Source organism: Lutjanus erythropterus, chromosome 14, assembly GCF_056507025.1.
Source record: "Lutjanus erythropterus isolate fLutEry1 chromosome 14, fLutEry1.hap2, whole genome shotgun sequence".
Taxonomy (NCBI): Eukaryota; Metazoa; Chordata; class Actinopteri; order Lutjaniformes; family Lutjanidae; genus Lutjanus; species Lutjanus erythropterus.
In genome coordinates this window covers 22379353-22391864 of record NC_139330.1, presented here as the reverse complement: position 1 = coordinate 22391864, position 12512 = coordinate 22379353, and the positions used below count along the sequence as shown (strand labels likewise).

The 12512-nt window shown below is 39.0% G+C and overlaps 2 protein-coding genes across 3 annotated transcripts; one reads left to right on the top strand and one right to left on the bottom strand.

Moving 5' to 3' along the window:
- Window positions 1–134: 134 nt before the first annotated feature.
- On the top strand, window positions 135–6581 carry ecd (ecdysoneless homolog (Drosophila)). Its single transcript, XM_084736072.1, has 14 exons — window positions 135–264; window positions 446–672; window positions 799–916; window positions 1047–1134; window positions 1661–1839; window positions 2025–2217; window positions 2432–2560; window positions 2697–2822; window positions 2931–3016; window positions 3378–3481; window positions 4387–4645; window positions 5033–5100; window positions 5185–5393; window positions 5493–6581. The coding sequence occupies exons 2-14, from the start codon at window positions 468–470 to the stop codon at window positions 5727–5729; spliced, it is 2001 nt and encodes a 666-aa protein (XP_084592198.1). The 5' UTR covers window positions 135–264; window positions 446–467; the 3' UTR covers window positions 5730–6581.
- Window positions 6582–6977: 396 nt separating this feature from the next.
- LOC146315562 (uncharacterized) lies at window positions 6978–10632 on the bottom strand. Of its 2 annotated transcripts, none has more exons than XM_084736071.1 (4): window positions 10586–10632; window positions 10079–10280; window positions 8130–8430; window positions 6978–8045 (listed from the first exon to the last, which is right to left on the bottom strand). In XM_084736071.1, the coding sequence occupies exons 1-4, from the start codon at window positions 10609–10611 to the stop codon at window positions 7639–7641; spliced, it is 936 nt and encodes a 311-aa protein (XP_084592197.1). In that variant the 5' UTR covers window positions 10612–10632; the 3' UTR covers window positions 6978–7638. The 2 variants fall into 2 exon arrangements, with proteins under 2 accessions (XP_084592197.1, XP_084592196.1); XM_084736070.1 differs by having other exon boundaries at window positions 10593–10616.
- Window positions 10633–12512: the final 1880 nt, after the last annotated feature.

Below are 12512 nucleotides of genomic sequence, written 5' to 3'. Positions count from 1 at the left end.
TTTCGTAGAATAAGTTTTAATATAGATTTAAATTTTACGTAATGTAGATTATTTTTGCAAGTAGAAAAGCGAAAATCGGTTGATATAAAACGTAGGAACTATTATTTGTTACAGGGCTGGAGTAGTCGAGAATAATTCACAGTAGGACCTAAACAGTGACAGATGGCGTGATACGAACGTAGTTTGAGATGAGAAAAGTTTAACATTTTCGCATTAAAATCTCGCTTGACTACTTTTGCACAACGTCTCACATTAAAAAACAAGGTACGTTTGACTGACACGTAAACAGTAATAACTCGTTTGCGGTTGTAACCTAGTCGACTGAGCATTTAACTAATGCTAATACTTCACTCTTATTTTCTACTTGAATGTAGAGACAATATAATGGTGTAATTCCCATCCTACGTATATGTCTATATTACTTTGGTCTCCTTTTTTTTAACAGGTCTTTAAAAAGAATAACGACAATGGACGCCCTGCAGAGGAGAGTGACTCTGGAGGACGTGGTTCAGTACAAGCTCTTCTTGGTCCAGCCAGACGGTTCAAACTCACTGCAGACTGAGGCACATCTCACACATCTGGTAGAGGAGATTTTGGCAAAGGTCACCCCATTGCTGATACAATACATCTGGCAACATCAGTCGTTCAACCTCAAGTATCATCCTGAGAAAGGTGTCGTCTTGACAACACATCAGTGATGAAATGATTTAAATACTGATTCAGTGTGGCTTTCTTGTGTGTATGTATACATGTATGTAACCCACACTTAAGACTGATGTGTGTTCTTTTTGTTGACAGGAGATGTCCCTGCTCACATCGGAGGCAGCACTCAGTTCGGGGACAATGTGGAGGACGAGTGGTTTATTGTTTACCTCCTGCAACAAATCACACAGGCCTTCCCAGAGCTTGCAGCCAGGTATGACAAAATGTGCTTTGAGTTTATATTTTTAAAAATCAAAAAAGAATGATTTGGTTTTCATATTACAGTGTTTAAACGTGGACCAAGTTTGTGTTTTATGTTTTACTTCTCTGCTTTGTGTATGAAGAGTTGAGGACAATGATGGGGAGTTTCTTCTGATTGAAACCGCTGATTATCTTCCCAAGTGGTTGAATCCAGACACCAGTGACAACAGGGTGAGTCAACCAGATGAGATGGCAGATATGATTATGTTTTTTGTTTTTAAATAGTTCATGGTCTGTGATTGCCTTTATCACAGTTTTCGTTGATGTCCAATCATGTCCCAAATTATACTTTGAATTTGTCAGTTGATAATACCACCTTCCAAGCAGCCATCAGTTGTAATGAATGTAAAGTATAAAAATAGAAAATGTTTGACCTAAAACGTGTTTCACATTGGTAATGCGTCACTTAATTTCAGTTATGATCTGGGACTGTTTTCAAAACTCTTGTTGTAGGTATGTTGAAGAACAACTCAACTTTCAAAACTTTCAAAAACCACCACTTTTAATGCAAGAAACAATCAACTAGTTTATTTTGGTAGAATTTAGAAATGAATGTTTATCTTTGATGTAGCACACATCTGTGGTTTATGGAACAAAACACTGAAAACCACTGGTATGGCCCTTTTTAAAAATTTTCCTTTTGTCATTGTCTGTATTTACTGTAAGCTTTCATTGCTCTGCTTATTCTTTTTTGCAGGTCTTCTTTTACAGGGGGCAGTTGCATATTCTGCCCTGTCCTTCCAAATCCAGTCCAGTGGGGATCTCAAAAGATGTGGTTCCAAGTGTTGGACAAGCCCTCGCACTGCTCTCCAGCCAGCCAGAGGCCTGTCAGGCAAGCCCCAAGATTTGTTCAGCCCTGGGGAAGAGACTGGAGGGGTGAGAAGACATCTTCACAAAAATACACATATCTGATGTAAATTCAACGCCATACACTAAAAACCCAATAAATGCCTGAGAATGACTCATTAACAGCCTCATAAAAATGGCATGTAAGTAGGTAAAAAAAGAGGATCTGACTGGTATCAAACATGAAAAAGCATATCAATCTCTACTTTACATAGGTACCCAGAGAAGGTTAAAACTGGCCTCCACCGTGCCCACTGCTTCATACCTGCAGGTATTGCCACAGTGTTGGCACAACGACCAGACCTGGTCGCCCCTGCAGTGTCAGCATTCTACCTGCGGGATCCGGTAGATCTGCAGGCGTGTCGAAGCTTCAAGACCTTTCCTCCTGATACACGAGTCCTCACCTCGGTAAATACAGTTAAAGATTTGTGATTGCAGCAGTCTGGGCAAAAAGAAGAGGTTGACCTGTTTTAAAAGAAATATTTCACTATATTGCTTCTGTGTTGTGTTATATTTAAGTTTGTTTTATGTTTGTTTTATATTTCATGTCTCAGCTTTTGTGAAATGTCTTCTATCCAAACCATAATGAAACCATTGTACTTCTATGCATATATATTTCTAGGTGACGTTCACACGTTGCCTGTACGCCCAGCTGCAGCAGCAACAGTTCACCCCAGACCGGAGGAGCGGATTCACCCTGCCTCCTCGCTCTCATCCCCAGTACAAAGCCCACGAGCTCGGCATGAAATTGGTGAGGCATCACCTGTGTTTCCTCTTCAGTCTGACCTGTCTTTTTCTAATGCATTTGTTAGGATGGCCTGTATTGAGGGTTTTTTAGTACAGCATTTGATTAAATTTCTGTCTGTGTGTGTGTGTCCCACTCCCAGGCACATGGTTTTGAGATACTGTGCTCCAAGTGCAGGCTGCCATCGTCAGAGCCTGATGCTCCCGTCAGTTGTAACCCTCAGTGGAAAGGCTTCATGGACAGTCTGCAAAGGAACGGCTACTTCAGGGTTAGTCTACTACTTTTTTTTTAGCTCACATTATTAAAGATGCTATATAGTCTCCATTTCTCAACTACACAAAGTCCAAGTTTTTGATTTTATTGTTGTCAAATGCAGGGAGAACTTGAAGGATCGGCCCGGTACAGAGAACTGACAAAATCCGCAGAAAACTTCTTCAAACAGTCAGTTGCCTCGAAATCGAGGTGAGGACTGTGGCTTTGCATGCGTATGTGCCCACTGCGCTCTTGGTTAATATGCCCGCCTGCCTGAAAGAAAAAGGGTAACACCTGCAAACTTATTCCATGCTACAAAAGTTGAATTATGATAACGTTTTGATCCCATTAGGATCTTTGTCAGGTCAGACTGATCAAGTGGGATCAAAACATTGTCATTATTTGGCTTTTGTAGCATAGAGTAAGTGTGCAGGCATTAGCTTTTTTCTTTGACGCTGATTGTGATAACCTTGCACCTGTGTGACATGTGTATAATTACTATACTTAATATGCCTGCCTGCAACATCCAAGTGCATCTGTCTGAATGTACATGTTGTGTCCATTGTCTCAGTGCTTCGTCCCCGGGTGAGGAGGTGCTCCAGTTGCTGCACAGCTGCAGTCCATTCAACTTGGAAGAGCTGAAGAAACAAGAGTCACAGCTCCCCCAAGAGGACAGTGAGTGAAAATCTTGGAATATCTTTGGATTGATTGGTGATGAATCTTGACAGCAAGAATAAAATCAGTTGTGCTTGTCAAACTTGAGACCTCAAGAATAGGGAGCATTTCTAGACTAAAGCAGGGTGGAATTAAAATTTGAGTTTCATATACTTTGTTTCCTGCATGCTGACATATAAAAAGTGAAAATTACATAATAATTAATAACATACACATTTTTTGTAAACAGATAAACATAGATAAATGATAATGATTTACTGGAAAACCCAAAAAGATCACTACATTTTGCCTTACCTAGTAGTCCAATTTCAAATTTTATTACAGTAAAATTATTTTACACAAGTTCTTCTGTTAATTTTAGGCGTCTCTTAGAAAAAAAATGCGTCCCTTTCCTTTAAAATTTTCCATAAGTAAAAAAGGCGTGAAAATTTGTCAGATATTTGGGAGAATTTTGACCCTGGGAGGAAACCAGGAGGGGACAATGAAAAACAGGGAAATTGCGAGGGTTGGCAAGTATGAATAAAATCTCAAAATATGTGAACATAGAAACTTAGAAGTCATTCTTGCTGTATAATTTATGAGAAACGTTTGCATGCATTGTAAGTATTTCTTGCACAAACAAGTGGTTCAGATTAGAAAGTGTAATTTACTCAGTTCCTTTACATATACCGTAATGGTTGTTAAAGCCTATTTTTTAATATTTCCCATACTTACATTAAAGTACGGCTTATATGACCTTGATAGAAAGTTGACATTGCCGTTGTCTGTCTGTGTGCCACCTGGGATTTTCTGCTTCCTGCCAGTTCCTTTCTGTTTCTGTCCTTTTGGTATGCCTCCTCCATTTTCTACCCTTTCTCTCTTTCAATCACTTCCCATAATTAGTTTTTCTCTGTGTCTATCTCCAGGTGACAGCTGGCTGGATATCACAGCTCAGGATTTGGAGCGTATGTTGCAGGAGAGGAGTGGGGGGAGAGCTGATGTCGGCAGCCAAAACTCCAGCTCCATCAAACAGACACAGCACACTGGGGGTGCAGAGGAGAGGACAAACAAGAGCGAGGGTGACAAGGGGGAAGAGGAGGGAGGTTACAGCCTGGTGGCAGTCAGTCAGGGGATGAAGAACTTCCTCAGTGCCATGTCGTCACATGAGGGGGCTGAACTGCCTTGGTGAGACTGACTGATGATTATCTGCTGGTTTGATTGATTTTGACAGTATTTAGCCAAGATCATCAAATCCACATTTGGATCACTGAATAAAAAATCGGCGTATTTAGAGAATCAGTCAACTCAGTGGAGTAGATGGAATCAAAGGGCTGGATGTAACACATGAATCTTTTTCTCTCTCTCTCTCAGGAGTGAACAACACTCACGTTCATTAGTTGCAAACTGATTTTTGTTCATTTCACTGTTCACCAGAAACATGAGCATATTCAATGAATGAAGCTCTCTTAGTGCGTCCATGCATCTGGCCTGTCTGTTAATGTATTTATTCGTGCATTGTCCCACCAACAGTCTTTCAGTTCATGTTTCACGCAGTTTTTCTTTGTTTTCCAGGAGCAGTTCAAATCAGCCTTTCAGTTTTGATCCTGACTCCATGACCAACGCACTGGACAGATTACTGGGTATGTAGAAGTTAAGTAAAAATAATTAGCATAAACTTGCCACGTCTTCCTCTCTTTATTGAATCTGTTCTTTCATTTTTACAGGAAGCAAAGGAGAAGAGCTAGATTCAGATGATCTAGATGACGACGATGATGATGATGATGAAGATGATGATGATGATGAGGGAAATGAAGGGTCGTCTGGTCATGCAGAGATGAATGGCACAGAAACTTTGGACGGTCTCAAAAGATACATGGACCAGATGGATCAGGAGCTGATGAGCACTAATATCGGACAAAGCTTCAATCAGACAGTAAATTATGATTTCTGTTCCACCTGCTTTTTGAAATAATGCACGTCTCATTCTGAATCTAGTCAACAATTTGTTTTACTGTATTTGTTCTTTCTGCAGAATTACAACAAGGAAGGCTTGGACAATGGCTCCCCTCACCCCTCTGCCGGAGACAGTCTCCCAACACATGAAGGCCTGGAAGAGACAGAGGAGGAAATCCAGCCTCTTGACGTCGACCTTAATCTGGTCACAAACCTGCTGGAGTCCCTCAGCTGCCAGGCCGGACTGGCTGGACCGGCTTCTAACCTGCTGCAGAGTTTAGGTATACACCTGCCACCCAACTCCGATCCCTCGTAAAGGACATGAAGTTGACTCAGATAATCAATAAGGCGAAATTTGGACTCTAATACACAGCAAGGATGAGTGTCTACAGTCGACGAGGCTTCTCTTAAAGAATGTCTTCATTATACTGTCAGTACTCCTGCTGCCAAAGCCCTCGTATTTTAAACAAACATGGTTTTGTTTACATGTAATGTTTCTCTGTGCACTGTAAAACTACATTCTTTAGCAATGAAAAACACGTTCCTACAAAATACTTTTGTTTTTTGTTTTGGAATGAGTCCAAAATTCTTTTGGAGTGTCATGTTAAATATACAGGAAAGAAAACTCATCCATCTGCCCAAGATAAACTTAAGATAATGGTAATTAAAAACCACACATAACACAATGAAATACTGTGTTAGAATTATTTACATGATTTTACAAGATTTATCCCCAGTGGATAGTTTCATGTTTGGTCCATATTTTGTGCATATTGTGGTTGATATACAACATTTTATTTTTTATATGATGTCCCAATCTGCGATGTATGATGGGGGCATGTTTATGGCAGTGTAAAAAGACATTTATATTCAGTTTTGGTTACAGTGTAAACACAGATATTTTTTTTTTTATGTCTGTGCTGCCATAAAACTAACATGATACACGATAAAAAGTGGTCTCACTCATTGAATTCAACATATTTGTTAGAAATCACAGTGCAATATTCACCAGCAAGTTATGATTTACCATTTTGGAGAGTTTTACAGGGGATTTTTTTTACAGGGACAAGCTGCAGGAATGTGTTTACTGTTGCTGATTTTTGACAGCACTTACATGTGTTAGAAAGAGAATAGATATTTTTGTAAATAAAGCCTTATTTCTTTGTCATTTCAGTTTATTAAATGTATACAAATGTTCTTTTAGAGCACCATCATCAGGTAGATCAACATCCTTATCACAGTATGTTTAAACGTGAAAATGCAATACACATACAAACTTTGAGAAAGCTAATTAAATTACAATGAAAGCATATTGTTAAATTAAGACATAATTTAGGTTCTGATAATAACTTAAGGTAGAAACAAAGAAGTTGAAGTCAGCACCATTAACTCTTCTCAACAAGATCCCTTCTCATCTAACAAACCTCAGCAGTCAGAATCATTCAAGGGCAATTTCTACAAACCTCTGGTTAAACATTTATTCACTCAAGGACTTGTGTTCAAATGTTTTAACTCTGACACTTAATCTTAATGAGGTGGGTTTAACTCTCTGTGTCTGGCATGAGCGACTCCTATTCTCATCTGAAAAGCTTAAGTTGAAAATTCTCTCTGTTTAAACCTCTTAAATACTGTTAAGTAAATTATGTCATAAACACTGTAGGGTCCAAACATCTGGATCCACTATTGAGACCGTTATTTTTTATCTGACAGTAATTCTTAAAAGTTGTCACAATTCCCATAAAAGGTACATTTTCAATTTTTCATGGACATATATAGAAAAAATGCTTGATATTAGTGTATCCCCCTCAGCCCTAAAAGTAAACTGGTATTATTTAACCCATGCTTTTGTAAGTGTTTCATTGTTGTTAAAAAGTGCCTAAAGTTCTTAACTCAGCTAGAACAGGGTGATCATTGCTTAGGTAGATTGGTCCTCAGGTGTTCTAGTTACACACACGTGATAAAATTGCAGAAAGAGACATGTATTAAGGGCATATGGAGTATGAATTCGTATTTCTAATAAATATGTAAAGCGACAGCAATGTGAGCAATCTACATCTGACATTCTGTATTTCATGTCAGCTGATAAAGCGCCTGTTTCTGGATCTAAAATTGCTTAAGACCCTTGACATTCACTTTATTTGTTTGTGGTCAGTGGTGTGGATTAAATTTCAATGTTGCGCTGGTACAAAACAGTCACTCATTCTTCTGAGTCCTTTCGAGTGAAACTACAGAAGGTGGAAGAATGGCTGCACCACCTGCCTTGTTGAGTACAACACTGAAGCGGAGAGCGGCGAGACACACAGAGCTGATATACCGACCAGGAAGTTCATTACCATCCCCAGCAGGAGAATAGCGAGCAGGTATCCGTGGAAGAGGAGGCTGCGCCAGCTGCTGTGGCTCAACACGTGCCAGGGACTGTCTGGGTGCAGCAGCCACAAGAGACCCAGCACGCAGCTCTGGTTCACCAGCTGGGTGTAGTAGATGTCAAAAACGGAGGCTTGGGCGTCAGGCGGGTGGCGATGCTCAGCTTCAGCCACTTTAGCCAGCCAAGTCAGAGAGAGACTGTGCAGGAGTAAAGCCAGAGGTGCATACAGGTACTCCAGAGGCTCGACACCCGCCAGACCCTGAGAGACTGCAGAGAGAGACGCTGATCAGAGATAAATTTGTTCTGAGGTGAAGAGCCATCACCACCTCTAAATAACATTTAATCGTTTACCTGTGATGACAAAAGATGTGCCACTCAGGATGGAGATCAGCACAGAGATGTGGATCGATGGTGGGGCTGCCAGCCTCAGGCACAAACTGAAGCCCACAGTGACTATGGGCAGCAGAGGCAGAGTCAGGGGGTAGAGGCCAGCGTACGGGTTGCTGGTCTTGGCCCACATGGCCAGTACAGCATGGATGCTGCTGCAGATAGCAGGAACCAGCAGCCTCTCGCCCAGCGACCTGGAGTAATGCTTCAGAGGCACCAGATCCAGCACATGGAGGAGATTTAAGAACAAGAGAGAGACCAGAACCTGGAAAAGACAATCAGTATATGGAGTTACAATATAAAAACTACCACAATGCACTAAAGACTCAGACATCAGAAGTATTGGACTGATCTGAAGCTTACTTAAAGCTTAAACTTTAGGTTTGAAAAGACAGACCTAACATTGCCAAACATTTTATAGACTAAGTAATTAATTACTTAATCATCAATTAATAATCTGATTGAGAGAAAAATACTGTTGGCTGCAGCCCTAATCTATATTATGGTCCTTTATTTTTTGTACGCTCATCATTTTATCAGGTTTTATTGAGACTTGCTGTAACCACCTTGTGAAGCTGTGGGCAAATTTGCAAAAGAAAATTAGAACGAATGGAAGAACGATGCGCTGTTTTGAAACAATCCTTCATGACCAAAAATAAACCCAGAAATGGAGGACAGAGGTCAAGGATTTGCGGATATCCCATCCAGCTTCTATGATCCAATGACATTAGTGCGAGCCGCATGCCAAGTGGATGAATTAAACTTTAAGCTCTGGTCTAAAAGCAGTGTTCACCTACAGACTAATGTCATTCAGTCTTTATCGCCCCTCCCTCCTGCTCCCTCCCCTCTCTGCATCACAACTTGTAAATCATGGGTGTGTTGCTTTGTTGATTAAAATCTACTGATAACTTCTTTACAATGTCAACATGATGCGCAGTGTAAAAACTGTTATGTCAGAAATCATCACACATTTTCATTGCATTTATGTCACGCGCACAACAAATGCATGTTAACACTCAGGGTCAAACTGTACACTTACATGACATTCACAAAGCTCAGGCATGAGGTAGTTTCAGCCTTTGGACAGCATCTCATTTACCTGTCAGTCCTTAAGTCAACTATTTGGTTAAACATCTGTCATGCACAAGTGTTTACCTTCTGTCACTCTCCAGTGCCCACCTACACCACATGCTCTGTCCTTCAAACTAACACACACACGCACAATTTTAAAACACTGTCTTAAACACTATAAAAATTAAAAAGTTTAGTTTTGTTTAGAATCTGATTAAACTGAATCTTTGAGTCTGAGACACCACCAGAAAATGTAAGCCCATTGAGGTGAAGGTGAATAATGGCTAATAATTTAATATTTTCAATTGCACTTTTCAGTTTTCAAGCATTCAAATGACAAATCAGATTCATCGCTCACTGTGAACAATTTTGCATTCTTTTTTTCCCCCCCGAAACTCAAAAAAGCAGAACATTTAAGCTCAGCAAAACTTTGTTTAAGTTTGAAAAAATCTAATGAAGACAGTTCTTTTTCCTTTCTTTTAATAGTGAATGAACTGTCTTTTTTGATAGTGACATGTTATTGTTATTAGTATTAATTAGTATAAATTCAGCATCTTTTTACACAAAAGTATGTGTGAGTTTTTGATACTAATTGTTGTATGAACGTGAGCAGAGATACTATAAAGTAAATGCATCATAAGCAGTTGCCCTGCTGTCAGGACACACAGTGTTGACAGCAGCTGCACACAGTGTGTAGTGCTGCCACTCTTTTCCACCATTAATAAAATGCACAGGTGCTGCCAGTAAGCAAACAACACCTCCATTTTTGATTGATTCATTCTGAATAATCAGAATAAATTGTCACCCATTGGAAACAAGCCAGGCAGCAGGCAGATACCAACCTGGGCGAAGCAGAGAGCCACCGCGTACGGGTAGTGGTACTGAGGGATGAAGATGCCGGCGACAAAGTTTCGAAGTCTGTCACCCAGGCCATACATGAAAACGACCACCAGGCAGAGGGTGGGGACCAGCGGCTTCAGGACATGATTAGATGAAAGCCTCTTTGTCACTGAGACACACCATCCCCTCCTCTTCTTCCCTGAACTGTACACGGACACAGACATGAATCATGCATTAACAATGACATTAATATGTTTGAACAACTAAAACCATTTTTACTAGGCATGGAAAACAAATTAAAACAAAAACTTACTTTGAATAAACCATTTTGTTTGATAATGCTCACCAGAAAGTTACTTTGCTTGGCTGACAGATAACCTCTTGAGAAAAAGCACTTAGTACGGCGGGTTTGCAGTTAAATGCAAATGCAGTTATGTACACAGTTGGCTCTCTAATTTTAATTCCTGGTTCCCAGAATAACAGAAATAAGATAAAGCCAGAAGGATTACCTTTTACCTAAGAGACATGCTGTCATTCTGTGCAGAGTACAGGGATCTGTTGACTGGAGTCAGAGTGGGGAGGAGAAGGTGACATGGATCTGAAAAAAAGTGAAGAATCAATATGTAATATCAAAGAACAACAGGACAGAATATGAAATTTAAACATTAACTGGCATAACATCCTCACCTCTTACTGATATGCTTTAGGCTAACAATTTTACATTCATTACCTGGTGCAATATAACTTTTTATTACTTCTCAATATCACTGCCAATATTATTTTCAGCATCACTGCCAATATTGATTTTTACTTTTTAAAAATTATCCTGCTTCTATTGTTATTCTCTTATGCACTGTTGCATTGCATTTACTTCTATATACTTTATATTTTGTGTTTCAGTTCATATTTATGTTGTATTATTTTCAGTCTTATGTTACTGTAATTATGTAGCCAACTCTGCCACAAGAATTTCCTTTGGGATGAATAAAGTTCTGTCATATGTTACCTTATCTTTTTAAGTACACCTCCAGTAATGTTTTAGCATCACAATATAAAATGCTCTAAAAATTCAATTCTGTCTGACATGTTTTTTGTTTGTTTTTTTAGCATTCAAGGATTCATGAATATGCAAATAATATATTCAGTTATGTTCAAGACTAAATTGACACCATTATTACAAGCAAACCAGCCCCTGTCTTACTGTGTTCTTGCACTTATTTTGTTGAACATGTTTTAATTGTTTTTGGTAATACTTTAGATTAGAACTAACAATGTACAGAGTAATTAATCCTTAGCTACAGTGTAGTTATTTGTGCTAATGGTGTAGCTGTACTGTACCTACTGGTGCATACAGGAAAACAATATGTGAAGTTAATAAAGGGTAATAATGTGAGAATTGTAAATGAATAAGAATTTATACTGTAGGTATTTTTAATTATTGGGCACCTAATCTGTTACTATATGGTACACCATGACCCACTGAGCAACAACCTGTTATTTGGGATAAAACTAAAGAGAACTTATACTAGAGATATTTTTAACTACTAGGTATTTGTTATAATATGAGCATGAAGTTCCTGACCAAAGCAAACGAATGTCCACCATCAGTGTTTGATGGTAAAGTGAGTTGTTTTGCATAGATATATCATGTGGTTTTGCCATTTGGTCTGCTATACCTGCTACAGTTAGTTTACTTTTAGAGGACACGGGCTGAGTTTGAAATGATCCACAGCTCACCATGTCATATTTTAAACTGTCGATGACTGTAGTGTTTGTGTCCTCACCTGTTCAAGACAGTTACTCTGCAACTGAATATAAATGGGCTATCTTCTTCAACTTCCTCATTATAAAAATGCTGCCTCTGATACACAATATATAACAACAAAGAGCAGCAATGTGTCCAGCCACATAAACCTGAATGACCAGCCTGCTGAAATCCCCTTAAAGTACAGTGTTGTACGCCACACTGTAAGAAAACTTACTCTACAACATACACAGTAACATGCAGGCTATATACCTACAGCATGTTTCTAACAATATAATGCTTGACCAGAACCTCTATTGGCTCCAAAGTAAAGTTTGTTTATTCTATTTAAGGGACAATGCGCATTAATTAACATGAGCACAAGTCCCTCATGTGCCAGATTCAGTCATACTGGTTCATTTTCATCTAACTGTACGTTGAGGGCTGTAATATAAAGCATCACATTTCTTTTTTACTCTGATGTACTCTGATTAGTTCATTATGAGTCAGGAAACTTAAGGATGACATTTTAAAATGTAAATATTTTTAAATTTATCAATGTAAAGCACTAAAAATGTTAAAATCAATAGAATATTGGAAATATATTATTATTATTATTATCATTGTTATTATTATTATTATTATTACACGAATTAAAGATGTTTAGGGCTATGATAATGAAATGTGGCCGG

Coding starts and splice junctions, on each gene's coding strand:
- ecd (XM_084736072.1), top strand. CDS start 468: ATGGACGCCCTGCAGAGGAGAGTGACTCTGGAGGACGTGGTTCAGTAC. Junction 1,840..2,024: donor CTGGGGAAGAGACTGGAGGG/GTGAGAAGACAT, acceptor TACTTTACATAG/GTACCCAGAGAAGGTTAAAA. Junction 5,394..5,492: donor GACAAAGCTTCAATCAGACA/GTAAATTATGAT, acceptor TTCTTTCTGCAG/AATTACAACAAGGAAGGCTT.
- LOC146315562 (XM_084736071.1), bottom strand. CDS start 10,611: ATGACAGCATGTCTCTTAGGTAAAAG. Junction 10,281..10,585: donor GCATGTCTCTTAGGTAAAAG/GTAATCCTTCTG, acceptor GTCCGTGTACAG/TTCAGGGAAGAAGAGGAGGG. Junction 8,046..8,129: donor CACATCTTTTGTCATCACAG/GTAAACGATTAA, acceptor CTCTCTCTGCAG/TCTCTCAGGGTCTGGCGGGT.